The sequence below is a fragment of the Thalassophryne amazonica genome, chromosome 7, assembly GCF_902500255.1.
Source record: "Thalassophryne amazonica chromosome 7, fThaAma1.1, whole genome shotgun sequence".
In the NCBI taxonomy this organism is placed as follows: Eukaryota; Metazoa; Chordata; class Actinopteri; order Batrachoidiformes; family Batrachoididae; genus Thalassophryne; species Thalassophryne amazonica.
This window is the reverse complement of record NC_047109.1, coordinates 68,100,962-68,128,635: the sequence shown is the minus strand read 5'-3', so window position 1 is coordinate 68,128,635 and position 27,674 is coordinate 68,100,962. Positions and strand designations below refer to the sequence as shown.

General features: G+C 43.6%; 1 protein-coding gene across 1 annotated transcript in view; it reads right to left on the bottom strand.

Moving 5' to 3' along the window:
* si:ch211-113g11.6 (uncharacterized protein LOC559008 homolog) overlaps window positions 1-27,674 on the bottom strand; it is a 178,075-nt gene that overhangs the window by 103,230 nt on the left and 47,171 nt on the right. The window contains exons 4-6 of the mRNA XM_034174381.1: window positions 18,652-18,747; window positions 18,176-18,281; window positions 8,709-8,816 (exon numbers count right to left, since the gene is read on the bottom strand). Of these exons, the coding sequence (XP_034030272.1) occupies window positions 8,709-8,816; window positions 18,176-18,281; window positions 18,652-18,747 (310 nt within the window). The remainder of the gene's footprint in view (window positions 1-8,708; window positions 8,817-18,175; window positions 18,282-18,651; window positions 18,748-27,674) is intronic.

The window sequence follows — 27,674 nt, the reverse complement described above, 5'->3', positions numbered from 1 at the left end:
AGGCGCTACACCTCTTCTAGATAACCCTCTCAACTTGGGAGAACGTGTCATCATCATAATCACTCGTGAACTCGCTGAATCGACACCATTCATATTCTCGCTAGTCATTGTTTACATGACTTTGAAACGCTGGAACTCTGCTTGTGCCGCGGTGCATTCTGGGAAGCACATGGCGCCACTAGGGAGATTAAGGGAAATGTTAAAGTAACGAATGTCCACAAGCTTCCTTGAATACTCCTGAGAAGATGTTACAGGCTCCAGCTACCTCATAGTATAGTGTAGTGTAGACCGTTTGCATACTATGGTGGTAGTGGATCATCTATGTACCGTTCTACTACTACTAAATGTTTATGGAGTGTTCTGATATCCTGCAGACTGTGACATACTGCTTTTTGCCTACAACATAGTAAGCTAGTATGAGTATTTGGATCTACCCAGTGATTATTGTATTATGGAACTTCACATGTCCAAACCAAAACAGATCAACTCAATGTCCCTCCACACTTTGGTGTTCATAAATTCATTTGGATAAACAGAAGTCCAGGATCTTTGGATGCAGTTTGAAAACTTAAGGATATTAAAATTTTGAAAGACACAGTGAACTTCGAGGCTCTTGTCCTTATTTTCTACTTGGTTTAATCTTCTCATCTTCCCCTGTGCCTGATCTTTACATTGGTAGACAATACGATGATATTTCCAACCTTTATGTTTGTGTTCTCCTCTCCAGAGGTAAACACATGACTGGATCTGTCATAGACCATGGGCCAGCATGGTCCTGCGTGCCCCCCACCCCCCAACACACAACCCTATATATTTGGTATCTAAAAAGCTTAAGATGTCTACTTTACAAAAAACTGGTGACAGTAAAAATACTGGGCTTCACTATGACATACGACAATACTGGATTACTACACTGCCATTAACCACCCAATTACGGAACTGAAAACTGTCAAAGAATGCCTGTGAGTAGCAGAAGAGGCCACACATGAAGTAGGTCAAAGTATGTCATTAGAACCTTCGACATGGGGGTTTGTATGAAGACATACCCTCTGATCTGAACAAGAAAGCTGTGCACATAATTCAAAATGTAGTTGATTCTATATAAGTACAGCTTTCATTTGGTGTCTTACATGTCCCATTTGCTTAAAAGATGCTGATTTGGTAACTCTTTATCCTCTTAAACCCTAGAGTCCCCAAATTTGGGGCCTTGCCCTGTTTTGGAACATTTGAACACTCATAACTAACAAATGCTGACACCAACATACACTTATTATACATCAAAATGTCAAGCGAAGTCTCCTCTACAAAAGTATCCACTTCAATCACATATCAACTAACCGCAGCTGAAACGCCAAGCAAAGACATAAATCGGAATTCATTTTTTGGGAAAAAACCTCATTTACTCCTACCAAGTATTATTTACTTTCATTTTTTTTTTGCATCCACAACATCCCCTAGGACCTGTCTTTTAGCTGATCAAAACTTTTGCATTTTTGACCTTGTACAAGCTGAGAAATAAATCATAATGTATGGGTATGTGATTTTGGTGAAATAGGCTCTAGGGCTTAAGGGCTTAAGTTGTGCGGAAAAAAATATCAGATGTCATAATCCATCTGGTTTTTTTAGAGATTAGACCAGTGGTTCTCAAACTGTGGTTCTGGACCTTCCTAGTGTTTGCACGTGATTGACTGCGTGTGTGTGTAGCAGCGAAAAGTCAGCTTGAAGTCACATGAATCTGACTGATGTGGGCAGTATAAAAACTTATAAGATTTATTTTACCTTATCTACATTCACCTGATTGTAAGTGTAAAATAGCAACATTCATATCAGCACAACCACATTCCCAGCCTGGCACATGAACACTATGCAGTGTGCGAGTGTGCACAGAAACATGCATAGAACATTTTCTGCCACACACTCATATTTGCAAATCACCCAAGGCTGAAATGGTAAAATAAAAATGTGAGGTACCAAATCTAAAATGCAGTGCGATTAAAATGAATCAGTAAACTGAAGTTTGTAGATGAATTATTTATTCAAAAGCTAATTATGTCAGTCATGGTTGGATTTACAAAATGTTATTTTAATAACTGCTATCTGTTTGGGTTGTTTTGGTATCATGCTTTCATATTTATTGTGATTTTTTTTCTAACTTTGATATGGGATGATGATGATGATGGAGCTCCAGTGTGAGTGCAGATGGTTCTTCACTCTTGAAAAATGAAATGTTCCGTTAATTATCAGCCGCTGTGCATTACTGAAAAACCCTGAGTGTAACTGAAGAGATGCTGATGATGATGCCATGATGTTGAGGCAGAGATGAAGAATCAGAAACAAAGGTCATAGTTTCGTGATCAGAGTCTTAGTGGCCGGTCACACGGCAATAGCTGGACGACGGATTAAAAAGTCACAAATCATCGAGAAAAGGTGGATGAAAGATCCTGCACCTTTCCCATCACGGAAAGCCTGTGAATAAAGAATGAAATAAGGAACCAAACAAAACTGAAACAAACAAAAGAAAAACAAAGCAAAACGTTGACTTCCACGCTTTAAACAAAATCAAAATGAAACACGTTCGATGATGTGAACGACAGCAGGTAGAAGACCAAGTGCAACCAGCCTCGTCCTCATGTCCGCAGTACTTGCAGGTGTGGGATTTCGTTTGTCTTGACAACAACAACGTGTGCACACACGTAGGCCAGCTACAAACAGTTGGAACGTGCAGAAATAGTCAAAGTAGCTGATAAAACGTTCTTAGGGCTCTTGTTTGTGTATGAAAACTTTGCTTTTGGTCCCAAACATGGACGATTCATTAACGATACAAGGATGCTTCGTTCAGCTCGTCCAAGCTTTAGTTAGTGATTCGTTCAGGAATATCGTCAATCTTCCTTCAATACGTCGGACTTGGGAGGTTGAACGAAGTTGGATGAAAGTCAAACGAAACGCTAATGTTACGCACACTAAGCAAACGATAAGAAACTGTCAAGAAAGAAAGCAAAATGAAATATGGACAAATTGAGGTTGTCTGTATTTGTTCAAATTTTTCAACAGCTTAAAAATCCTGGCAAAGCGCCAACTGCAGGAATGAAGCTGGACGATAGTTAAATGCTCTGAAAGTCAATGAAAGTCCAGATTTCTTGTTTCGTTTGGGCTTTGTTGTCCTTCTTTAGTGCTGTGTGACCGGTGCTTTGGCCGTGGCTGTGTATGTTGAAGTGTGTCAGCTTCTTCAGACAAACTGCGTTTTTGCCTCTTTTGAGTGACTGAGAGCAGCTGATGAAGGGCGTGTCTGTGAATATTTAGGATAAACTATGAGTGTGCAGATTTGCATGTGGGGGGTGTATGTGTTTGGCGTGGTGTGGTCTATCTTCCGAAGACCCAGAAAAATAAAAGCAAGTATTGCTTTCTTTTTTTCTTTCTTTCTTTCTTTCTTTCTTGTTTGCAATTATAATTGTCTTGGGTGAAACCAACATGCCACAACAGTTAAACTATTTTTTAATGGGATGTCCTTTGGACAAAGAGATCTAGTGCGAACTGAATAATTCTTTTGAAATAAGGGTGTAAAACTCTTGTCCCTTAAAATCCACTCACTTCCAGGCTCAGTGGTTTTATTCTGTGACTGAACCTCCACAAACATGCAAGGTGCATTGTGGATGTGAGGAGGCGGCGCTGAGTTCCTCTGAGCTCCAGTCCAATTTAACCTCTATGTATGAGCACATTCCCATTTTCCTTATTGAGAGTCAAGTGGGGGATAATTGGACAGTGGTTGTTCTTGTGTTGAGCAATAGGGCAGCGCAGTCTCGTTTGAACCCCTGTGTGATATTGTGGGATTTGAACAAATTCGGGGACAGCCAGCAAGAACACAGCAGATTACTCCCCGGGCGGATTGTGGGAGTTTCAGCACAAACCATTTGGCCCGACTCGGTAAACATAAAAGCATACTCACTGTCACCTAGCGGACCTGCCGGTTTAAGATGTGCCGGTTTAAAATGGTTTCTGGTGAAACCCACATCCACTGAATGGTTTGTGCCGACACTTCCACACTCCGCCCGGGGATTAGTCTCTCCACACAAACAGCTTTGCTTAATGGAAAAATGGTGTACTGTGAAGCAGTCACAAACAGTGCAGTTTATTCAGTTGTCAGTGGAGAAGGGAAGACAAGGCAAATTGGAGAGGTTGTGCCGGTAAGTGTTAGCCTACACACCTAGCCAGAGTAGCTGCAGTCTCTCCCCTGCACAACTGTCTTGACATGTTTGAGCTCTGGGTCATAAACTGCTGCAGCTAGAGTACTGACGGGGACTAGAAGGAGAGAGCATATCTCACCCATATTGGCCTCTCTTCATTGGCTTCCTGTTAATTCTAGAATAGAATTTAAAATTCTTCTTCTTACTTATAAGGTTTTGAATAATCAGGTCCCATCTTATCTTAGGGACCTCTTAGTACCATATCACCCCAATAGCGCGCTTCGCTCTCAGACTGCAGGCTTACTTGTAGTTCCTAGGGTTTGTAAGAGTAGAATGGGAGGCAGAGCCTTCAGCTTTCAGGCTTCTCTCCTGTGGAACCAGCTCCCAATTTGGATCAGGGAGACAGACACCCTCTCTACTTTTAAGATTAGGCTTAAAACTTTCCTTTTTGCTAAAGCTTATAGTTAGGGCTGGATCAGGTGACCCCGAACCATCCCTTAGCTATGCTGCTATAGACGTAGACTGCTGGGGGGCTCCCATGATGCACTGAGTGTTTCTTTCTCTTTTTGCTCTGTATGCACCACTCTGCATTTAATCATTAGTGATTGATCTCTGCTCCCCTCCACAGCATGTCTTTTTCCTGGTTCTCTCCCTCAGCCCCAACCAGTCCCAGCAGAAGACTGCCCCTCCCTGAGCCTGGTTCTGCTGGAGGTTTCTTCCTGTTAAAAGGGAGTTTTTCCTTCCCACTGTTGCCAAGTGCTTGCTCACAGGGGGTCGTTTTGACCGTTGGGGTTTTTCTATAATTATTGTATGGCTTTTGCCTTACAATATAAGGCGCCTTGGGGCAACTGTTTGTTGTGATTTGGCGCTATATAAATAAAATTGATTTGATTTGATTAAACACACTGCGACATGTCTGCTTTCCACCATATTGTCACTTTTTCTTTGCTTTTTCACTTTGTTTGCATGTAATTTGCCAAGGATTGTCCCCGAAAGTAGAAAAATTGCATTATATGCATCATATTTTGTCCCTTTAGCGCCCACCCTCAAATGTGACTGCGGTGCCCAATTAAAATACGCACAGATCCTAGACCTGCAAACATTTATGAAAGTTGGACCAGACCTGACTGAGGTCCTGGGTCCGATATTTGTGCCTGTGAACTGAACACACTAACTGGTGACGACAGAAATAAAATTAGCTGTGGCAGGTGATGGTCTAGTGGTTAAGACGTTGGGCTTGAGAGACCAGAAGATCCTCAGTTCAAATCCCAGCCTGACTGGAAAATCACTAAGGGCCCTTGGGCAAGGTCTTTAATTCCCTATTGCTCCCAGTGTGTAGTGAGTGCCTTGTATGGCAGCACCCTCACATTGGGGTGAATGTGAGGCATTATTTGTAAAGCATTTTGAGTGCCTGATGCAGATGGAAAAGCGCTATATAAATGCAGTCCATTTTCCATTTAGCTGTATACAGTGGAGTACAGAGGATATTATATTTCCATATAATACACAGGCACAACAGCATTCAACGCACAGATAGGAGTCACAAATCCCTAAAACCAAAGAATGTCTAGGAACAGACTAACATGGGGATTCCAGGAGTAATGTTGGCTTTGTTTTTTACTGTCATTGCAAAGAGTTCACTAGAGTCGGAAAGCAAAGCTCTCAATTTACCCTCCATTTAAATTCCAGCTGTCATCTATGGTTACAAGCTGTGTTGTAACTGAAAGAACACAATCACGCACACATGCAGTGAGTTTTGTTCACAGGGTGTCAGAGAGGAGCCGTGATGCACAGAAGGAGCTCGGAGCAGAAGCACTGATCCTTCACACTGACAGGGTTGAGCCTGGCGTGGTTTGGCCATCTCATAAGGATGGCCCCCGAGGGCCTCTGGACTACACTTAGAAATGTGTCTGTGGCTCTTCCAAGTCCCATTATAAGCACATACATAGTGCCAAACGTGGCAACTTACACTTCATGACATTTTAAGTACTTTTTAAAAATAAATATGTGAAAATATGTATTTTAATGAAACACTTCTTGAGGAAAGGTCCCAAAAGATGGGATTTTTCATTTTTGTTGTAATGAGCATAGATGTAGTAGTACAGTAGTGGCAAGCCAGTTCCCATCATGCAAATGGATAATTTTGTAAGCAACTGTTGGAATGTGTTGTTCTTTGCGATCAGCACTGCAAGCATGAGTGAGTGAGTGAGTGAGTGAGTGATTCCAAAAAAATCCCATAACTCCATAAATATGAGTGCATATGTATTCTGCTGTGACATTTTGACTTTTGATAGATACTGGTGATCACCAGTGAGCCTCCTCTTTTGGACCATGTTGGAATCTTTTAACATGCACAAGAACCATAACACTAAATAAAAACACTAATCAGCTGATTGTGAAGCCTTGTTGCTCATCATATGGTCCTTGTGGTCCTGGTGTCCAATAAGACCAGTGTTTCTTGTTTGGTTGTGTTCGTATTGTATATATTCATTTTTGTGTCTGTTGCTGTGTGAATGGGGTATATGAGCTAAGGGTTTGAACTATAACAGAGAATGTCTATGAACAATGAGACCTCCTGAAGTTTGTGTTAGTGTGGTAGCTTTTCTTAATCAGAAGATTGTTATGACTCACTGATGATCTTTCTTTATGTTAGTTTAATATTTTTGTTGGGAAAAATGCTTGTGGAGCTTCATGGTGGAGTAGAGCAGAGAAAGACTTTTTTCTAAAAAAGACAAAGTTTCACCAAAGGTTTCCGAGAAGACACATAACAAGCTCAAGCCTGGGTGTGATCTGTTTTCTTGTATGAGCGAAGTGTCTTCAAGGAAAATCCTTCTCTGCTCCACTCGATTATGAAGTGGTGATTGGTGATATACGAGGTCTGTCAATAAAGTATAGGTCCTTTTTATTTTTTTCAAAAACTATATGGATTTCATTCATATGTTTTTACGTCAGACATGCTTGAACCCTCGTGCGCATGTGTGAGTTTTTCCACGCCTGTCGGTGACGTCATTCGCCTGTGAGCACTCCTTGTGGGAGGAGTCGTCCAGCCCCTCGTCGGAATTCCTTTGTCTGAGAAGTTGCTGAGAGACTGGTGCTTTGTTTGATCAAAATTTTTTCTAAACCTGTGAGACACATCGAAGTGGACATGGTTCGAAAAATTAAGCTGGTTTTCAGTGAAATTTTAACGGCTGATGAGAGATTTTGAGGTGATTCTGTCGCTTTAAGGACTTCCCACGGTGCGAGACGTCGCTCAGCGCTCTCAGGCGGCGTCATCAGCCTGTTTCAAGCTTAAAACCTCCACATTTCAGGCTCTATTGATCCAGGACGTCGTGAGAGAACAGAGAAGTTTCAGAAGAAGTCGGTTTCAGCATTTTATCCGGATATTCAACTGTTAAAGATTTTTTTAATGAAAGACGTGCGGACGGGCCGCGCGTCGGCTCGCAGCCGCCGCGACGCTCCGCCACAGGAAAAACACCTCCATTGGAAGCCTTAAGGACAAGTTGGAACATGTCCTGCTGTTAAACAATTTCTCATATACTCACTCCACTGAAAGCCATCAAAAGCCACCTGGATTTTACAAATGGTTATCAACACGGAGGTGTTTTTCCTGTGCCGCCGCACTGCGTCGGCTGCGTCCCGACGCACGGACCCGTCCGCACGTCTTTCATTAAAAAAATCTCCTTTAACAGTGGAAATCCATATAGTTTTTGAAAAAAATAAAAAGGACCGTTACTTTATTGACAGCCCTCGTATATAACAGGATCCACAACTGATAACTCCACAGTTGTTTGGGTGTCTTGGTGGCTTCCCTCACTTGTCTCCTTCTTGCACAGTCACTCGGGTTTTGAGAACTGCGTCCTCCAGACAGATTTATCATACAGCACAACATTTTCTATTTTGTAAATATTAATGTAAATGAAGTCCAAACATATCCAATGATTTGGGAATGTGCATGTATCCATCCCCTGATTTGACAAAAGAAAACTGGCTGTAAAAGTCATAATTGAGTTGTGTTATCCATACTTATGCACTCCATTGTTTTGACTTTTATATTTTATTTCATTTATGTCATGTTGAAGAGATGAGTTTTCTCTGTTAGTTCAATGGGTATTATTTCAGAAATGTTAATATAAAGAAGTCTGAACTATTACTACTTTTTGTATTTTATTAAAATGCAAATTATAAAAGCTCAAGGGTACATCATTTTTTTATTTTTTATCTTTGGCAGCAGTGTAAAATGGTTGGTGAATGTACATATAGATTTTTCAGTTGGACTTTAAAGTGTATAAATTAGCTATTTACTTTCTTCTGTTTTGAGTTTCTAGGACATAAATTCATATAGTTTCTCAATATTGAACTACCACTTCTATGAAAAACTTGATCAGAACCATACACAGTGTGAGTGTCAGTGCACCAACGTGATCTTTTTCTCACGGGAAAGATGATTTCCAAGAAAATACCACCCACCACATTCATGGTCGTGAGTTTAAACCTGTAAATCTCCTGCATGACTCTCCTCCTACTCACTCAGCAGCCAAACGTTCTCCGTCTTCAGTAGTTTCTGGGTGCCAAATGTACGCCGGATCGAGCCGGGATGACCTCCAACCGACGACATAGCAGAATACAGACTCCCATCTGAGAGAGCAGAGAAAAAAGATGGAGAGGAGATGAGGGTGCATGGGGTTAAAAGAGAAGGCAGACAGTGAGCGTGATGGATTGGTACAAGGTTCAGAGAGAGAAGAAGAGCCGTCAGAGCGACACAGAAGGGGACTGACTGTAGCAGGAAGAAAGGAGGATACAGAGAGAGAACATTAAACACAGAGAGGGAAAGTGAAAGCAGACAGAAAAAAAAAGACGCAGAAGCAAGGAGCGAGAAACCAGGAGAGGAGGAGCAGGAGCAGAGAACACATCAAAGCAGAAATAATGACAGCATCAATGAGCCACCACCAATCATAAACCCACTTAGAGCTCTGTCTCCATAGCGATGCAGAGGAGACCCATTTGAAATCACGGTTGTAACAGCTTAATGAGAACAAATCATTACTAGAAGGCTGTGTGTTAGTCCGCCTCGTTGCTTTGATGACAATTGATCCACATCCGAATGAGCATCCTGCAGTGCAAACTCACTTTTGAGTGATTTCTGAGTGTCTCAATTCATCTACATAAGATGGTTTGCTAAAACAATTTGGCCACATGTGCCGTGACTAATGAATTTGCTTTTTTCAAAACATCTTTATCTGAGCTCAATAATCAATCCACTGGGGAATCCATTCTCTGTGTATCAAGGAATTAATAACCTTGTAAAATTAGTAAATTATATAAATAATGCCTTATTTAAGGGCATCTGGATATATTACTATGTAATAAAGCCAAGCAAAATGTGATATTTCATTAGCCACCATGTTCTAAATGACAGCAGTGACAAAATTATGGCTTTAGTTACAAAACCATTAGAATAGCTTGGGTTTTTGTTCAAATATGGGGATAAAAATCACACCACATGGTGCAGTTTTGACTGCTGTGTTTCTGCCCTGTGCAACTGGGGCTGCTAATTCATACACATTATGGACCAGCTCCTCATTGTGTTTACTTCTGAAACATCTTCAAAACATCTCCATATTATGTCACTTTGCCAGTAAGCATGCACAGCCTGTGCAGAATTGACTGACTGACATGATGATCTGAGGAGTTATGATGATTGCACTGTTTTTTATTGAATCACCTTTTTCTACACTAATGCTTTGGGCAATTTGGCCTCTTTCTTTCTTTTTCTTTCTTTCTTTCTTTCTTTCTTTCTTTCTTTCTTTCTTTCTTTCTTTCTTTCTTTCTTTCTTTCTTTCTTTCTTTCTTTCAATGTGCATCTAAAAACATTTTAAAATAAAAGCATTTATGTAAACAAACAAGATTTGGTCTTCACAAAGTATGTTTCCAAAGCATCATCTTGAAAAGGCACTTAATCTCATAATCAGGACTGTCTTATATTCCGGTTTATTGTTTGCCAGTTGTGGTTCAGGTGTAACCTTTAAAGCCATTGAATGAACTGACTACTTCTGTAGGTCATAGTGTCCTTGTCCAAGAGAATATATATATACACACACACACAAAATCCATTTCTTTTTTACCTTCATTTTTATGTCACATTGTTGTCTCTTTTTATATGGTGCTACATTGTGTCTGATAAGTCCATTTGGGCTGGGAGTGTTGTGTGGGCCGCTGAAGAGGAGATACTGCTGGCCCACCACCACCAGATGGCGCCCTGCTTGAAGTGAACCGCTTTTACTGCCCGATTGGACTTAGTTACCGAGCAGAACGTTATTCTCAATCGGAGGATGGAGGCTCTCACCGCCCAGGTGGAAGCACATGCTCAGGGCGCTGCTGTAGCACCTCCTCCTGCTGACCGAGTGCCAGAGACAGACATTCCACTGGTCGTTCAACAAGCCCCCCCCCACCATCCCCTGAAGCATACATAAGCCCTCTGGAGCCGTACGGAGGCTGTGTTGAGATGTGCGCGGACGTCTTGATGCAGGGCTCGCTCGTCTTTTCACAGCGTTCCGTCATGCACGCGTCAGGCGCTAGCCGGGTGGCTTACGTAATAAATTTGCTTCGAGGAGAGGCACGCGCCTGGGCTACGGCGCTCTGGGAGCAAAATTCATGGCTTCTAACGACATATACTGGGTTTGTGAGGGAGTTCAAACAGGTTTTTGATCACCCCAATAGAGGCGAGACTGCATCAAACGTGCTGCTGTCAATGAGACAGGGGCGTCGGAGTGCAGCGGAATATGCAGTCGACTTCCGCATCGCGGCTGCGAGGTCTGGCTGGAATAACGTTGCACTCCGCTCTGCCTTTGTAAACGGACTGTCTCCGGTCCTGAAGGAGCATCTACTGGCTAAGGACGAACCGCGGGATTATGATGGGCTTGTTGATCTGGTTATACGATTAGATAACCGATTAGAGGAACATCGTCGGGAGCAGGGCGGGGGGCATGGCCGGGCACGAGCCGTCCATCTTCCTTCCGGGTCCGAAAGGGTGCCCCCATCCCCACGCTCCACAGCCAGAGACTCCCGTGTGGCTACAGCTCCCCCTGCTGACGAAGCTATGGACATGAGCAGGGCCAAAGTCAAATCAAATAACAGACAACGGAGGCTGGACCGCGGGGAGTGTTTTTTCTGTGGCTCGAGTGAGCACCTACAGAGGAACTGCCCCAAGCGGTTAAACGACAACGCCCGCCCTTAGAAACTGGGCTAAGGGTGGGCCATAACACGCACGCGGGGAAACCCCGTAAATCCGCACGCATCCCAGTTACGATCCTGAGTGGGGATCTGACCCTTCACGCCCCAGCACTGGTAGACACGGGGTCGGAGGGGAATCTGCTGGACAGCAGATGGGCAAGGGAAGTCGGGCTCCCTCTAGTGGCTCTACCTTCACCTTTGAAGGTATGGGCACTAGATGGCACCCTTCTTCCACTAATCACACACCAGACACAGCCCGTGACATTGGTGGTGTCTGGTAATCACAGGGAGGAAATTGTGTTTTTTGTAACACCGTCCACCTCCCGTGTGATTTTGGGTTATCCTTGGATGATAAAGCACAATCCCCGGATTGATTGGCCATCTGGGGTTGTGGTTGTGCCACCGGGAGTGTCTAGGAACCTCGGTTCCGCCTGGTGTGACTGCTAATGAGGATGTCAAAGTCCCCCCCAATCTGACGGCAGTACCGGAGGAGTACCATGATCTTGCTGACGTCTTCAGCAAAGATCTGGCACTCACTCTTCCCCCGCACCAACCGTACGATTGTGCCATTGATTTGATCCCGGGCATTGAGTACCCGTCCAGCAGGCTGTACAACCTCTCACATCCGGAACGCGAATCAATGGAGACCTACATCCGGGACTCATTAGCTGCCGGGTTGATCCGGAACTCCACCTCCCCGATGGGTGCAGGTTTCTTTTTTCTGGGTAAGAAGGACAGCGGACTCCGTCCATGCATTGATTACAGAGGGCTGAACAGAATAATGGTTTGCAATCGATACCCGTTGCCCCTGTTGGATTCGGTGTTCACGCCCCTGCATGGAGCCCAAATATTTACCAAACTCGATCTTAGGAATGCGTACCACCTGGTTCGGATCCAGAAGGGAGACGAGTGGAAGACGGCATTTAACACCCCGTTAGGTCACTTTGAGTACCTGGTCATGCCGTTCGGCCTCACCAATGCGCCCGCGATGTTCCAGGCCTTGGTTAATGACATCTTGTGGGACTTCCTGTATCGGTTTGTCTTCGTATATCTAGACGATATACTCATCTTTTCCCCGGATCCTGAGACCCATGTCCAACATGTTCCTCAAGTCCTGCAGCGGTTGTTGGAGAACCGGCTGTTTGCGAAGGGCGAGAAGTGCGAGTTCCACCGCTCTTCTTTGTCCTTCCTGGGGTTCATAATCTCCTCCAACTCTGTCGCCCCTGATCCGGCCAAGGTTGCGGTGGTGAGAGACTGGCCCCAACCAACAAACCGTAGGAAACTGCAACAGTTCCTCGGTTTTGCAAATTCTTACCGGAGGTTCATCAAGGGCTACAGTCAGGTAGTTAGCCCCCTGACAGCCCTGACCTCCACTAAAGTCCCATTCACCTGATCGGATCGGTGCAAAGCCACGTTTAGGGAGTTGAAACGCCGGTTCTTGACTGCACCAGTTCTGGTGCAGCCCGATCCAAAACACCAGTTTATAGTTGAAGTGGATGCCTCTGACTCAGGGATAGGAGCCGTGCTATCCCAGAGCGGGGAGTCCGACAAGGTCCTCCACCCATGTGCCTACTTTTCCCGCAGGTTGACCCCGGCTGAAAGGAACTATGACGTCGGCAATTGGGAACTTCTAGCAGTGAAAGAGGCTCTGGAGGAGTGGAGACACCTGTTGGAGGGAGCTTCGGTACCATTTACGGTTTTCACGGACCATCGGAACCTGGAGTACATTCGGACCGCCAAGCGTCTGAACCCCAGGCAAGCCTGCTGGTCACTGTTCTTCGGGCGTTTTGACTTTCAGATAACATATTGCCCCGGGACGAAGAACCAACGATCTGACGCCCTGTCCCGGGTGCACGAGGAGGAAGTCAAGGCCGAGCTGTCAGAACCAACGGAAACCGTCACCCCCGTGTCCACTGTCGTGGCCACCCTCACTTGGGACGTGGAGAAGACCGTCCGGGAGGCCCTGACACGGAACCTGGACCCGGGGACTGGTCCGAAGAACAAGTTGTACGTCCCACCAGAGGCCAGGGCGGCAGTCCTAGACTTCTGTCACGGTTCCAAGCTCTCCTGCCATCCAGGGGTGCGAAGAACCGTGGCAGTGGTCCGGCAGCGCTTCTGGTGGGCGTCTCTGGAAGCCGACATCTGGGAATACGTCCAGGCCTGCACCACCTGCGCCAGGGGCAAAGCTGACCACCATAAGGCCCAAGGCCTCCTCCACCCTTTGCCCGTGCCTCATCGCCCCTGGTCTCACATCGGCCTGGACTTCGTCAGGGGCCTCCCGCTGTCCCAGGGCATGACCACCATCCTCACGATAGTGGACCGGTTCTCCAATGCGGCCCAATTCGTGGCCCTCCCAAAGCTCCCAACGGCCCAGGAGACTGCAGACCTCCTGGTCCACCGCGTCGTGCGTCTGCATGGGATTCCATCGGACATCATCTCGGATCGTGGTCCTCAGTTCTCCTCTCAGGTCTGGAGGAGTTTCTGCAGGGAACTGGGGGACACCGTAAGTCTCTCGTCCGGGTACCATCCTCAGACGAACGGACAGGCAGAGTGGGCGAACCAGGATTTGGAGCAGGCCCTCCGCTGCGTGACCTCCGCGCACCCGACGGCCTGGAGCAACCATCTGGCCTGGATGGAGTACGCTCACAGTAGCCAAGTATCATCTGCTACCCGCCTCTCCCCATTTGAGGTGTGTTTGGGGTACCAGCCCCCATTGTTCCCGCTAGTGGAGGGAGAGGTCGGGGTGCCCTCGGTCCAGCTGAAGCTGCCAGCTTCACTGCAGATTCACCCTGTCTTTCATGTGTCACGACTTAAGCCCTGCCATACCTCTCAACTCTGTGCCCCTGGACCGGCGCCGCCTCCTGCCCGGATCATCGACGGGGAGCCGACTTGGACCGTGCGCCGGCTCCTGGATGTCCGTCGGAAGGGCCGGGGGTTCCAGTACTTGGTGGACTGGGAGGGGTATGGACCTGAAGAACGCTCCTGGGTGAAGAGGAGCTTCATCCTGGACCCGGCCCTCCTGGCCGACTTCTACCGACGACACCCGGACAAGCCTGGTCGGGCGCCAGGAGGCGCCCGTTGAGGGGGGTCCTGTTGTGTGGGCCGCTGAAGAGGAGGTACTGCTGGCCCACCACCACCAGATGGCGCCCTGCTTGAAGTGCGGGCTTCAAGCACGAGAGGGCGTCGGAGCAACCGGGAGTGACAGCTGTCACTCATCATCAGCACCAGCTGTCACTCATCCACGACTCATCACCATCACCATAAAGGCCGGACTGCAACTCCACCTCCCCGCCGAGAAATCAGCTACCATAGAGGTAATTTCTCTGCTGAATTTAAAACTGAGTCATAGTCTGATCTCTTTGCAGCCGTTTTCCTGTGGCGTTTCCTTGTCTGCTGGATTGGCGTTTGGTGTGAACAGCGACGGCTTCGCCTCACACCCCCAACCAGATAAGTGGTTAAACAGGAGCTGCACGAGTGTGTTATTGGAGGTGGAGGTTCTCCCTCCCTAAGGAACACAGACTGAGGGATTACTGAGTGTGCGTACTCACACTCATCTGTACTGTTTCTTTTCTCTGCCAGCAGTACCAGGTCTGACAGCTGGAGACGGTGGCCACCTGGGGACCCAGGACTTGGCAGCTCCGGTGTTCTTCAGATCCGTTGGCGGTGGAAGCCGTGTGGGATCCGGCTCGTTTCTGGAAGGACGTCTCCTATCCTCAAGCCTGCCCACACGTCACTCAACGTATAATTGACTGTATTTCCAAACCTGTTATTGTCTGTATTCCGTTGTGCACGTCATAACATTAAATTGTTACTGTTTTGGCTTATCCTTTGCCCATTCATTTACGCCCCCTGTTGTGGGTCCATGTTCCTACACTTTCACAACAGGGTGCCTAAAACTATGGTCTTGAATAGAAAATAAGGCCAAATAATCAAGAAAACAAACCCAACTGTATCATATCCACAGCGGTTTGGATAAACAGTGAGGTTCGGTGTGACTTAGGGAACTTGTTTGGAGAAACCACACTGTGGAAACACACTCAGAAAAGTAAATGAAATGGGTTGTGTACTTTATATAAACTATGTGTTTACAGTTGCCTTAAAATATGTCATTATTAAGTGATTTTTTCTCATGATACAAGTTCAAGGGACTTAGCATAGCATAGTTATGCTATCTACATAGCGAGTCTTTTGCTTCCAAACAAGACTGTAATTTATTTTAAATATTGTAATTTAATCAAAACTACAACTTCTACATGGACATAACCACATAAAGTTATATTCATGTAGAAATTGTAGTTTTGCTGAAATTACAAAGTGGCAAATTACTTTTACACTGGATTATTAAATGTATCTTTTGAAATGTATTATTAATTCTCATAAACTTGTTGATGTTCTGCTAGCAGTGCTTAAACCTGATCATCATCAGTACTGCCAGACATAATTAATGGGGGTCCAGCCAAAAGCTGCTCATAAACACCAAAATGCACATAAAAATATATAATTATAAAAAGAGCAGTTAAACATATTAATAATCTTTTTTTTTCAAATTTATTAATCACATGTACATATGTATTCACACCCTTTGCTCAGCACCTTTGGCAGCAATTACAGCCTCAAGTCTTCTTGAATATGATGCCACAAGCTTGGCGCACCTATCTTTGGGCAGTTTTGTCCATTCCTCTTTGCAGCACCTCTCAAACTCCATCAGGTTGGATGGGGAGTGTCGGTGCACAGCCATTTTCAGATTTCTCCAGAGATGTTCAATCAGATTCAGGTCTGGGCTCTGGCTGGGCCACTCAAGGACATTCACAGAGTTGTCTTGAAGCCACCTCTTTGATATCTTGCGCTCTGGAGCAGGTTTTCATCCAGGATGTCTCTGTACATTGCTGCATTCATCTTTCCCTCAATCCTGACTAGTCTCCCAGTCCCTGCTGCTGAAAATCATCCCCACACCATGATGCTGCCACCACCATGCTTCACTGTAGGGATGTTGCCTGGTTTCCATCAAACATGACGTCTGGCGTTCACACCAAAGAGTTCAATCTTTGTCTCATCAGACCAGAGAAGTTTGTTTCTCATAGTCTCAGAGTCCTTCAGGTGCCTTTTGGCAAACTTCAGGTGGGCTGGCATGTGCCTTTTACTAAGGATTGGCTTCCATCTGGCCACTTTACCATACAGGCCTGATTGGTGGATTGCTGCAGAGATGGTTGTCCATCTGGAAGGTTCTCTCTCCACAGAGGAATGCTGGAGCTCTGACAGAGTGACTGGGTGATCGGTTTCTTGATCACCTCCCTGACTAAAGTCCTTCTCACACGATCACTCAGTTTACACAAGCGTCCAGCTCGCCGAAGAATCCTGGTGGATCTGAACTTCTTACATTTACAGATGATGGAGGCCACTGTGCTCATTGGGACCTTCAAAGCAGCAGAAATGTTTCTGTACCAGATTTGTGCCTTGAGACAGTCCTGTCTCAGAGGTCTACAGACAATTCCTTTGACTTCATGCTTGGTTTGTGCTCTGACATGCACTGTCAACTGTGGGACCTTATTTGTAGACAGGTGTGTGTCTTTCCAAATCATGTCCGATCAAATGAATTTACCCCAGGTGGACTCCAATTACAGTGTAGAAACATCTCAAGGATGATCAGTGGAAACAGGATGTACCTGAGCTCATTTTTGTGCTTCATGGCAATGGCTGAGAATAGTTATGTACATATGATTATTACCTTTTTATTTTTAATAAATTTGCAAAACTCTCCAAAACCCTTTTTCACATTACAGGGTATTGCTTGTAGAATTTTGAGGAAAAAAAAAAACAAAAATTTTCATCCATTTTGGAACAAGGCAGTAACATAACAAAATGTGGAAAAAGTTAAGTGCTGTGAATACTTTCTGGACGTACTGTAGATAGACAGACGTACAGTACTGTGCAAATATTTTAGGCACATTTAATGCATCATAAAAGCATTAAAAACATGAAAACAATAAATATTCACAAATAAATAATGTCAAAAAAATTCTGCTTTAATGATAATCAATATGAAAACTGAATTCTATTTGTGTGATTATTTAGTACATAAGGCGCACCAGAGTATAACGACATAAAGTAAGAGTAATTGTGTTTTACAATCTTTTTAATTTTGCATGATCATTTGCAACTTTTGATAGAACTGATTCAGTACATAGATGTGTGTGTGTGTGTGTGTGTGTGTGTGTGTGTGTGTGTGTGTGTGTGTGTGTGTGTGTGCGTGTATCACCTATTAGTTATCAATTTGAAAAAGTGTCACCACCAACAAGTAAATTTCTTCCAAGAAAAATTATTTTAAAAATGTCACTTTTTGGAAACAGTAGTTGTTGTTGGAGGCTTCGAAGGAGAGTCATTGGCTAATGGAAAAAAACGTATTAAAATACTACAAATCCAGTGGAATCAGTTGGTTCAAACACAATGCTAACACACACACACACACACACATATACTGTAAATATATATATATATATATATATATATATATATATATATATATATATATATATATATATATATATATATAAGCATTTAAATATTGTAAGAATTGTCAGAAAAAAATGACATCTGATTTGATATTGAGCGTAAACTCAAACAGTATTTGACATAACCATACCGACAGTATATTACACAAAGTCTCTGTGGCTACATTTCTGTTTCATTTTGTGGTTTCTTGTAAGTTTAACAACAACAAATCAATTACCTGAAAATCAGCATTGTGCTTTGTGTGTGTTTCATACCTGCAATCAAGCTGATGGATTTCTGGGAAGGATAGGCTGGTGAGATATCTGAGGCCGATGCTATCTGCCCTCCGCCCTGAACGTCAGTCAGCACAGTTTCATTTGCCTGCAGGGGCCGCCACATTATATTAATGCCCAGGAGGAAACTTCCCAGGTCTCCATCCAATATATTTGCTCTCCCAGTAACCGGTAGCAAGGTTTATCTTTGTCATCACATATGGCTTACAAAATTAAATTTTATCACTGCAGGACACAAATTGTTTGAAACCATCCACTGTTGCAATGAATCAGTTCCAGCTTCCTATCATATGAGCAGAAGAAATAAGCTGGCAAATCAATAAATGTTAATTGTAATTGATTTTGAAGGTGGAGACTGGAGCCAGCTGTGGAGCACGCTGTGACAATTTGGATGGTTTGCTGCTACAGAATAACATGAAAGGGCAATTCAAGGTTTTATATCTGAAAGAATGCCTTACCAGCATCCAACATCTGGGGCTTCCAGCGTTTGTCCCGCATACAAGGAACGTGTCGTTAACTTTTTGAATGACGGTGATGAAATTATCACACTCCAACTGTGAGAGAAAGAGACCACCGTGAGGATAGAATAAGAGGCTTGAACACAGAAATAAACAGACTGAAGATTCAAAGTGACAGGAAGGAAAAAGGGGCGAAGAGATCAACAATATGCGCAAAGGTGATTGAGAGAGGAAAAAGACAGGACAAAGTTAGAGAGGAAACAAGAGACAGAGAGATAGAGAAAGACAGGAAACAAGCAAACAGCAGGAATACAACATAAAGAGATTAGGAGCAAAGGAGAAGTGCACTTTGAGAGACATTCATGAGAAACTGGAAACGATCCATGCTCTCAACACTTTTGGCAGACAGCATACATGAGACATATCTCTGCAGTACAGGCATCACTCCATCTGCATTATTTATTCATTAAGCACAAATAATGGATCGAATGAATACTGACGACAACCTTAAGGGGTAATGTCTGATTTTTAGGTTGGAGTGGCGCACTTGGGAAGTTAAGTTTGTTTTAATGCAACTCCAAGAAGCTTTCTAAATGCTCCATAGGAGACACACACAAATCCTGAAGGGAGCAAGGCCATTAAACACTGGAGAGATCACTAAAGAGATTGTGCAAGAGTGTGGAGGCGGATGGGTAGGCAGATGGGTAGGCGGCCTGGATGTTGAGCACATTTGTGAGTTTTCTGTACTTTAATATTATTCAAATTTATTTGTTTTTTGAGGTGCAGTTTGATTTTTGCCTGTGCAGTTTCAGAGCAGATAGCTCAGTGAGATAGGGAGTTGGGTTTCCATGTGTCAAAGGGTGGGCAATCATGTACCATGAAGGGCCAAGACACTGCAGGTTTTCCTTGCTACCAATCACCTCAGCAGCTGATTTCATTGATGATCAGGTGTTTATGTTCAGGGAAAAAACTCATCAGCAAACCCACCTTAGTGAGAGCGACTTACAGGTGGTTGTTCATGTATAATGGCCCCTTCACACGTGGTGCAAAGTTTGGATGGCGTTTGGATGAAAATGATGAAACAGCGTAAAACAGTTCAAAATTAGCACAAGAAACATCACACACGAAACATCGCGCCGACGGGAAGGTGTGCATGAACCCGGTGCAAGAGTTCATGTGCCCACGCCGGTGTCTGTTGAGCAGGAACAGTGCCAGGTGCACCACATGGCTCTGCTTATGTGGAATAAATAAAAAAATAAAAACCAGCCTGTACCTGTGGGACCACATCGTGCCACTTATGTGGAATAAGAAAAAAAACAAAACATCACCCTGGATGCGAACTCATGCCTTTCAAAATCTCTAATCTGCAGTCAGAGACTTTACCACCAAACTACAGAACTGTTCTTTGAATGCTGGGGGAAGCTGCCTCATATCAGGAGGGACATGGAAGTATTACAAAAAAAAGAAAATCCTACATTATATAAAACACTGCATTTATCAAGCGAGCAATAAAAATATGATCTATCTGTTCCTCTGGTGATGACCCATGGTCACAGACACACAGTCATGAAATGACATGAATGAGAAACAGTGTGCTCTGATCATGTCCACATCTACTGGTCAGGTGCATCCAGTCGGCTGCGTGCGTGTTCGGCCGACATGCGTGTCTTGTGGATGGTGCGCCACAGCACAGACACAGCGTCATGTGGAACAGAACTCATGTGGGTGAAGTGACGGTCAGATCGCCTGCTGTGTGTTCTGATCTAATGATCCATTTCAACCTGGGGGGCTGTCAGTGTCTGCTCCGTGCGCACGCTTGCTTGCTGCAGCTTGTCGCCACCACGGCGATATATGCTTTTATTTAAGTCCACATAAATACAGCAATCAGACACACGCACCTCAAGGTGGACAGTTGTTTGTCCATGACTGTCCAAACACAGTAGGTGTTGTCCAGCTGGAATGTCCAGGATGACAGATCACCACAGCTGCTTCTGTCGGAAGCCACATCTACTGTGAATGAAGTGCACACACCCAAGTGTCAGTGTGTGTGTTTGCAAAGTCACACTCGTGGGGAACGAAGACAAATTTCACGGCAATACGACAGTGGTCGTCTGCAGTCTCTTGTTGTGTCAAGAGTGCGACTGGCCACACATTTTCTTAGTGCCATGTGAGCGGTGTTAGGTGTTTGTGTGTGTCACCTGGAATTTGGCCAACACATGCTGCGAGAGGGTACGATGGATTCACACAGCGCACACTTTGCCTTTCAGGTGCTTGTGTGCGCAAATAGTTGTAGCAACAGGTGTACGAGGCATTGGTGACAGGGACGACATTGCACGGTTTGCACACAAGTGCATCCACTTAATGCATCATGTGCACTAAGTGTGCACTTCATTCAAACTTTACACTATGTGTGAAGGGGCACTAAGTGTTGCCACCGTGTTGAACAAGAACTTTGCGTTATGCTTGTTTTTGTTGATCAAATCAGAGTAATAGGCTGCTTTGTAGCCAATAGTGCATGCTTCTAATCTAGAATACATCACACCGCACGAGGTGGAATACTTCTAATTTTGATCTATGCCATTTTTGTTCTAGACCTCTAGCCTTGTGCTTGAGGTCACACAAGTAATCACGGAACCAAGGTGAAATTGTTTTTGGGGGCGTGGTTTTAATATAGGTGGAGCAATATGTTGAGTGTCATTTTGATCACTCAATCTGACCTGAAGATATCAGACAGTCTGGCTTTGAGTTCAGTCGTAGTTGAGGAGTTAATGTGTCACCGCAGTGATAAATAAGGTTGTTGTTCCACTAAACAGGGCAGCGAATCTGTAAACTTAATAACTGAGTGATCAGAGACCACTGATGCAAGAGGCATGATGTCAATATTTGAGAATAAATGTGTAATGGATAGTGGGCAGTAATGTGACAGACAACAGTATGAAAATAAAGGTTTTGGGCCTGTTAATGGCCATAAGCACCAAATTAAATTAAATCAGCCAAATAAATTACTGGATGCAGGTGCAAGGCACCACTTTACCCAGATCTAATGGGCATGGAAGACAACAGTACTCTAATGCAGTATATTTTATTGATTTATCTAATGCTGTCTATATGATATGTACTATCACCATTTCTCCAATGCGTCATCTATTTTTCAAACTGATTGCATGCTGTGCTGTTTCACATTGTTAACCAGAACTTGTTCAAATCCACGTGACATTTTAAATCATTTCTTGCTTTGACTTCCTTCGCTTGTGTTCTGATCAGGAGTACTGTCACTTGCAGTAAGCACCTTGCACATTATATACACAAACTTTGATACATAACTGTGTTCTTATGCTGGCAACAAATAGAAAAGAAGGAAAAATAATACAATTTCCGATCAGACATTGAAATTCACCAAATGTCCAAAACAAGAGACCGTATTTATATGTTTGTTTGTTAATAGCTGGTGCATGATTGTGTTCAAGCACGGTGCATCCTTTGTGCACAGCTGATGTCCTGCACATACCATTTATAATAAATTATTTTCTTTTTTCAGTCTGTGTGATGTCTGTGCAGGAACAGCATTCTGTCAAGTGCAATCACTGAACAAGTTTTCAAAGCTGTAAAACCCAGACTCTATCAGCACTTGCTAAGTGACCTCGATTTGCATGCGCAAACCTCACCTATTTGCATGTTTCCTCCCACAGTTTTGTGCTCTTGGGTAGACAAACCCCAAATTGCATATTCATGAAGTCAAAGACGCGCTTACAGAGGCATTCCTTGTTGCACACTGTTAGTAAGTCAGGATGCAGGTGTATGCACACATTTTTACACACGCAAACATTTACTAAATCAAGCCCACAGACTCTTATTTGCTCAGGTATGAATCCACACTCCTATGTTCAGGCTTAACAGACACTCTTGTGACTACAGTGATGGAGCAGCACACAGGAATGAAACAGCACAGACAATGGAGTGGGAGAGGACAATGACAGTGCTGCCAACTCCTCAGTAAGAAAAGTAACTATTGGCTGTCCTAAATGTCTCAAAATGATGTCATGATCTAATCTGCATATTATTTGCATAGTATGGCATCATCACAGATGCTGTAGGGAAAAAAATGTGGGAGAGATCATTGAATACATTATCAGTGTTTTAATATTGTTTGGTAAAGTCCATATTCATAAATGTAGAGTATTGAAAAGGAATTTACATGAACTTCTGGCTGACTTTGAACAATATATAAGCAGTATTAAGCTTATAGACTCTTCCAAATATAAAACTGCTACACTTTATAAGGATTTTTTTTAAAGAATTAATGTTAAAGAATGACTTTACTTTTGTTACTGTACAATTTATTTTTTTCTGTCTCTTTCTATTTATAATGATAATACTGCGAGTGTTATTGTGGCCTCATCCTTTGTTCATTTGCTGTTTGTTTTACTGTTAATGTATCTGTTAAAAAAACATGACAGACAAAATAGTGAATAGAAACACCTCAATAATATTGAACTAGAAATAAACTTGACTGTTGCTTTGTTTGTTTATTTTCACTTTTTAAAATAACATAACTTCTCAAGGCAAGGGATTCTAAAAGTCTGGAGACTAATTAGTCACAGCGCAAAAATGAGGTAAGTTGGCTGAGCGAGTCCGAGTTAAGTTTGACATTCAATGCAGGAACAGCCGCAGAGGCATCAGGCGTGCATGTTTGAACACGGAGGATTGTAGATATCCCTCCACTCAGTGCTTTGCAATCGGGCTCTGTGGCCTTGCAGCAGCAGTGGAGGTGGGGAGAACCGCTGCCGCTTGGTCAGAACAGAGACTAGATCACAAACACCAGAAAAGTCTCCAGTGATGCCAGGAAAAGTTGTGAGATTTGTCGCTAGTCACTTTTGAGAAAATAAGTAGTCAAGAGGGTTTGGAAAGTCACCAGATTTAGAAAGTTGCCAAGTTGGCAACACTGGACAGTGATGTTCTACCAGTATGTCAGGGGAGCCTCAGTCAATTAGCCCACAATCCTGGGATCACCTGACCACCTCCACTCAGATACACCGCCTGCTCAGTAGAGCAACCACAGCATCAGACACAGACATCATGGACCCCCACTCACTCCATCCAATTAAATTTAGATGAAGTTAGTTTTTTTGTTTGGTTAACTTTATTCTCAAGGTCGGCCATCCAGGCATTTAACCTCTAGGGGCGTGTTTTGCCGGTGAACACATCACCAAACTCAATATGAACACATGTAATTTGGTCACTTTTCAAAGGGGTCAGACTCATCAATAAAGTCAGTTTAATGTACAGTGGTTGCAGAGAGTTGTAGTCTTACACACCTCTCTGCAGCTTCTCTCCCCCTGCCATCCCCCCAATACCCCATCCCCGTAGAGACGGTGCCTGCTCCCAGACCACTAATAACCAGTAAAAATCAATTTAAGCATAAAAATTCAAAAAGAAAAAATAATATAGCACCTTCAACTGCACCACAGACTAAAACAGTTAAATGTGGTTTATTGAATATTAGGTCTCTCTCTTCTAAGTCCCTGTTAGTAAATGATATAATAATTGATCAACATATTGATTTATTCTGCCTTACAGAAACCTGGTTACAGCAGGATGAATATGTTAGTTTAAATGAGTCAACACCCCCGAGTCACACTAACTGTCAGAATGCTCGAAGCACGGGTCGAGGAGGAGGATTAGCAGCAATCTTCCACTCCAGCTTATTAATTAATCAAAGAAGTGCCTGACTCCGTGGTATAACCCACAAACTCGCAGCTTAAAGCAGATAGCCCGTAAGCTGGAAAGGAAATTTAGAAGATCTTCATTTAGCCTGGAAAAACAGTCTGTTGCTCTATAAAAAAGCCCTCCATAAAGCTAGGACATCTTACTATTCATCACTAATTGAAGAAAATAAGAACAACCCCAGGTTTCTTTTCAGTACTGTAGCCAGGCTGACAGAGTCAGAGCTCTATTGAGCCGAGAATTCCTTTAACTTTAACTAGTAATGACTTCATGACTTTCTTTGCAAATAAAATTTTAACTATTAGAGAAAAAATTATTCATAACCATCCCAAAGACATATCTTTATGTTCGGCTGCTTTCAGTAATGCTGGTATTTGGTTAGACTCTTTCTCTCCCATTGTTCTGTCTGAGTTATCTTCAGTAGTCATTCATTATGGGGTGTTTCGAGTAGAATTTTGAGGGAAAAAATTAATTTATTCCATTTTGGAATAAGGCTATAACATAACAAAATGTGGAAAAAGTGAAGCGCTGTGAATAATTTGTGGAGGCACTTTGTATATGTGTGTATATATATATATATATATATATATATATATATATATATATATATATATATATATATATATATATATATATATATATATATATATATATATATATATATGTTCTTTGTCTTTCGGCTGTGCCGTTAGGGGTTGCCACAGCAGATCAATCGTTTCCATCTCACCCTGTCCTCTTTATCTTCCTCTGTCACACCAACCACCTGCATGTCCTCCCTCAGCACATCCATAAACTTCCTCCTTGGCCTCCCTCTTCTCCTCCTGCCTGGTGGCTCCATCCTCAGCATCCTTTTCCCTGTATATCCTGGGTCCCTCCTCTGCATATGTCCAAACCATCTCAATCTCGCCTCTCTGACTTTGTCTCCAAACCATCCCACCTGAGCTGTCCCTCTGATATGTTCATTCCTAATCTTGTCCATTCTCATCAGTCCCAAAGAGAATCTCAACATCTTCAGTTCTGCCACCTCCAGGTCTGCCTCCTGTCTTTGTGTTAGTGCCACCAGCTCTAAGCCGTACAACATAGCTGGTCTCACTACTGTCTTATAAACTTTCCCCTTCACTCTTGCTGATATTCTTCGGTCAGAAATCACTCCTGCCACCTTTCTCCACCCACTCCACCCTGCTTGCACTCTCTTTTTCACCTCTCTACCACATTCTCCATTACTTTGAACAGTTGACCCCAAATATTTAAACTCTTCTCTACTTTCACCACTTCTACTCCTTGTAACTGCACTATTCCACTGGGCTCCTTCCCATTCACACAGATGTACTCAGTCTTGCTTCTACTGACTTTCATTCCCCTTCTCTCCAAAGCCTATCTCCACCTCTCCAGACTAGACTCAACTTGCTCTCTACTCTCACTACAGATCACAATGGGCCTCATGTATCAATGTTGCGTACGGCGATATTTGAGCGTATATGGGGTGTACGCCAAAACGGTTGCGCTACTTGGCATTTATCAATGTGGTCGTTGGCGTACGCTGCGCTGAAAATATACACCAGGTCGAGAGGTGGCGTAAATTATACACCAAAATGAACCAGCGCTGGAATCTACATAAAAATGAAGATGATCAACATGATAAACAGTGCCATTATACAAATCAATGCATATGTTACATAAATAACACTTTCCTGATTATACTACATAATAATCAATACAAATCCCGCCTTTGCGGGAGTGTTATGGAGCACGATCCGTGGCTACAGCGCTGGCAGGAAGGAAAGCGCTGCTCGCCTTTTTCTCCAGACTTCGAACCTGGAGCCAGAGCAGCGCTGAGCTCAACTTCATGTGGTGTGATCGTTTTAGACAATGAAATTGATAATAACAACTGTAGTTTCATCATTCCCTTAATTCGCCTGTGCTGCAACCAGGTTTTGCCGTCTCCATTCGGTTGTCACAATAAAATAAATACAGAAATACATTTAAAAAATAAAGAAATCTGACAGGTTAGGCGTGTCTTATTAATTGAGCGAGCAAATATCCACATGTCAAGAATTTATTGACATGTGAAAAGAGAATACAGTGGTCCCTCGCTATAACGCCATTCACCTGTCGTGGCCTCGGAGTCTCGCGGAGTATTTAGTCCAATTTTGCATGCCTTTATTTTTTTTTACAGTGTTCTGTGTTCTGTGTATCTGTTTATAAGAATCTTGTTGCCCAGAAGAGAAAAGAGCGCCAACAACTACTCATAACTGTGTTTGTCACACGGAAACACACACCTGCTGCAGCCAGGTGTGAGTGGGAAAAGGCGCAGCGTCAGGACGCAGAGGAGCGATCTGTGACATACTGGTCAGTCACTATTAATAATTTCTTATGTGTTGGACCTCGTTCGTTGATCGTTAAAATTAATTCGTTAGTTCTAAATGCCATCATAATTATTTATAGGAAAATGTTCTATTTTTAATTCTCAAACAAATGTTTGAGAGCCTTAAAACGTCTATAATAATTGTAAAAAATAACACTGACTACGTCGCGGTTTCGCGTATTTCAGGCTATGTTTTAGAACGTAAGTCCAGCGATTAATGAGGGACCACTGTAACACTTTATTGATTATATACTACAAAACAATTGATACGACAGCCGCTTTTGACGCTCTATTGGCACGCGTCGTGATTGGTGGAGTTCTTTTTCATTGCCGTCTTCCCGACTTCCATGTCGTAAAATGAGGGTGTGTCTGAAGCGGAGTCTGAATATTTATGGGCGTGTTTATTATAATTACGATCGTTTCCACCCGCCGCATTTATCAAGATCACGTCAGGCATACGCCAGAAATGGGCAGGTGTGCCCTGCTTGATACATGTCACGGTGACTTTGGTGTATTTCAAGTTTACGCCGTAAATTTACGCCACAAGTGCGCAACATTGATACATGAGGCCCAATGTCATCTGCAAACATCTTAGTCCATGGAGACTCCTGTCTGATCTCATCCGTCAACCTGTCCATCACCACTGCAAACAAGAAAGGACTCAGAGCTGATCCTTGGTGTAATCCCACCTCCATCTTGAATGAGTCTGGCATTCCTACTGTGCATCTCAGTGCTGTCACACTATTCATGTACATGTCCTGCACTACCCTAACATACTTCTCTGCCACTCCAGACTTCCTCATACAATACCACAGCTCTTCTCTTGGCACCCTATCATAAGCTTTTTTCTAAGTCCACGAGCACACAATGTAACTCTTTCTGGCCTTCTCTGTACTTCTCCAACAGTATTCTCAGAGCAAACATTGCATCTGTA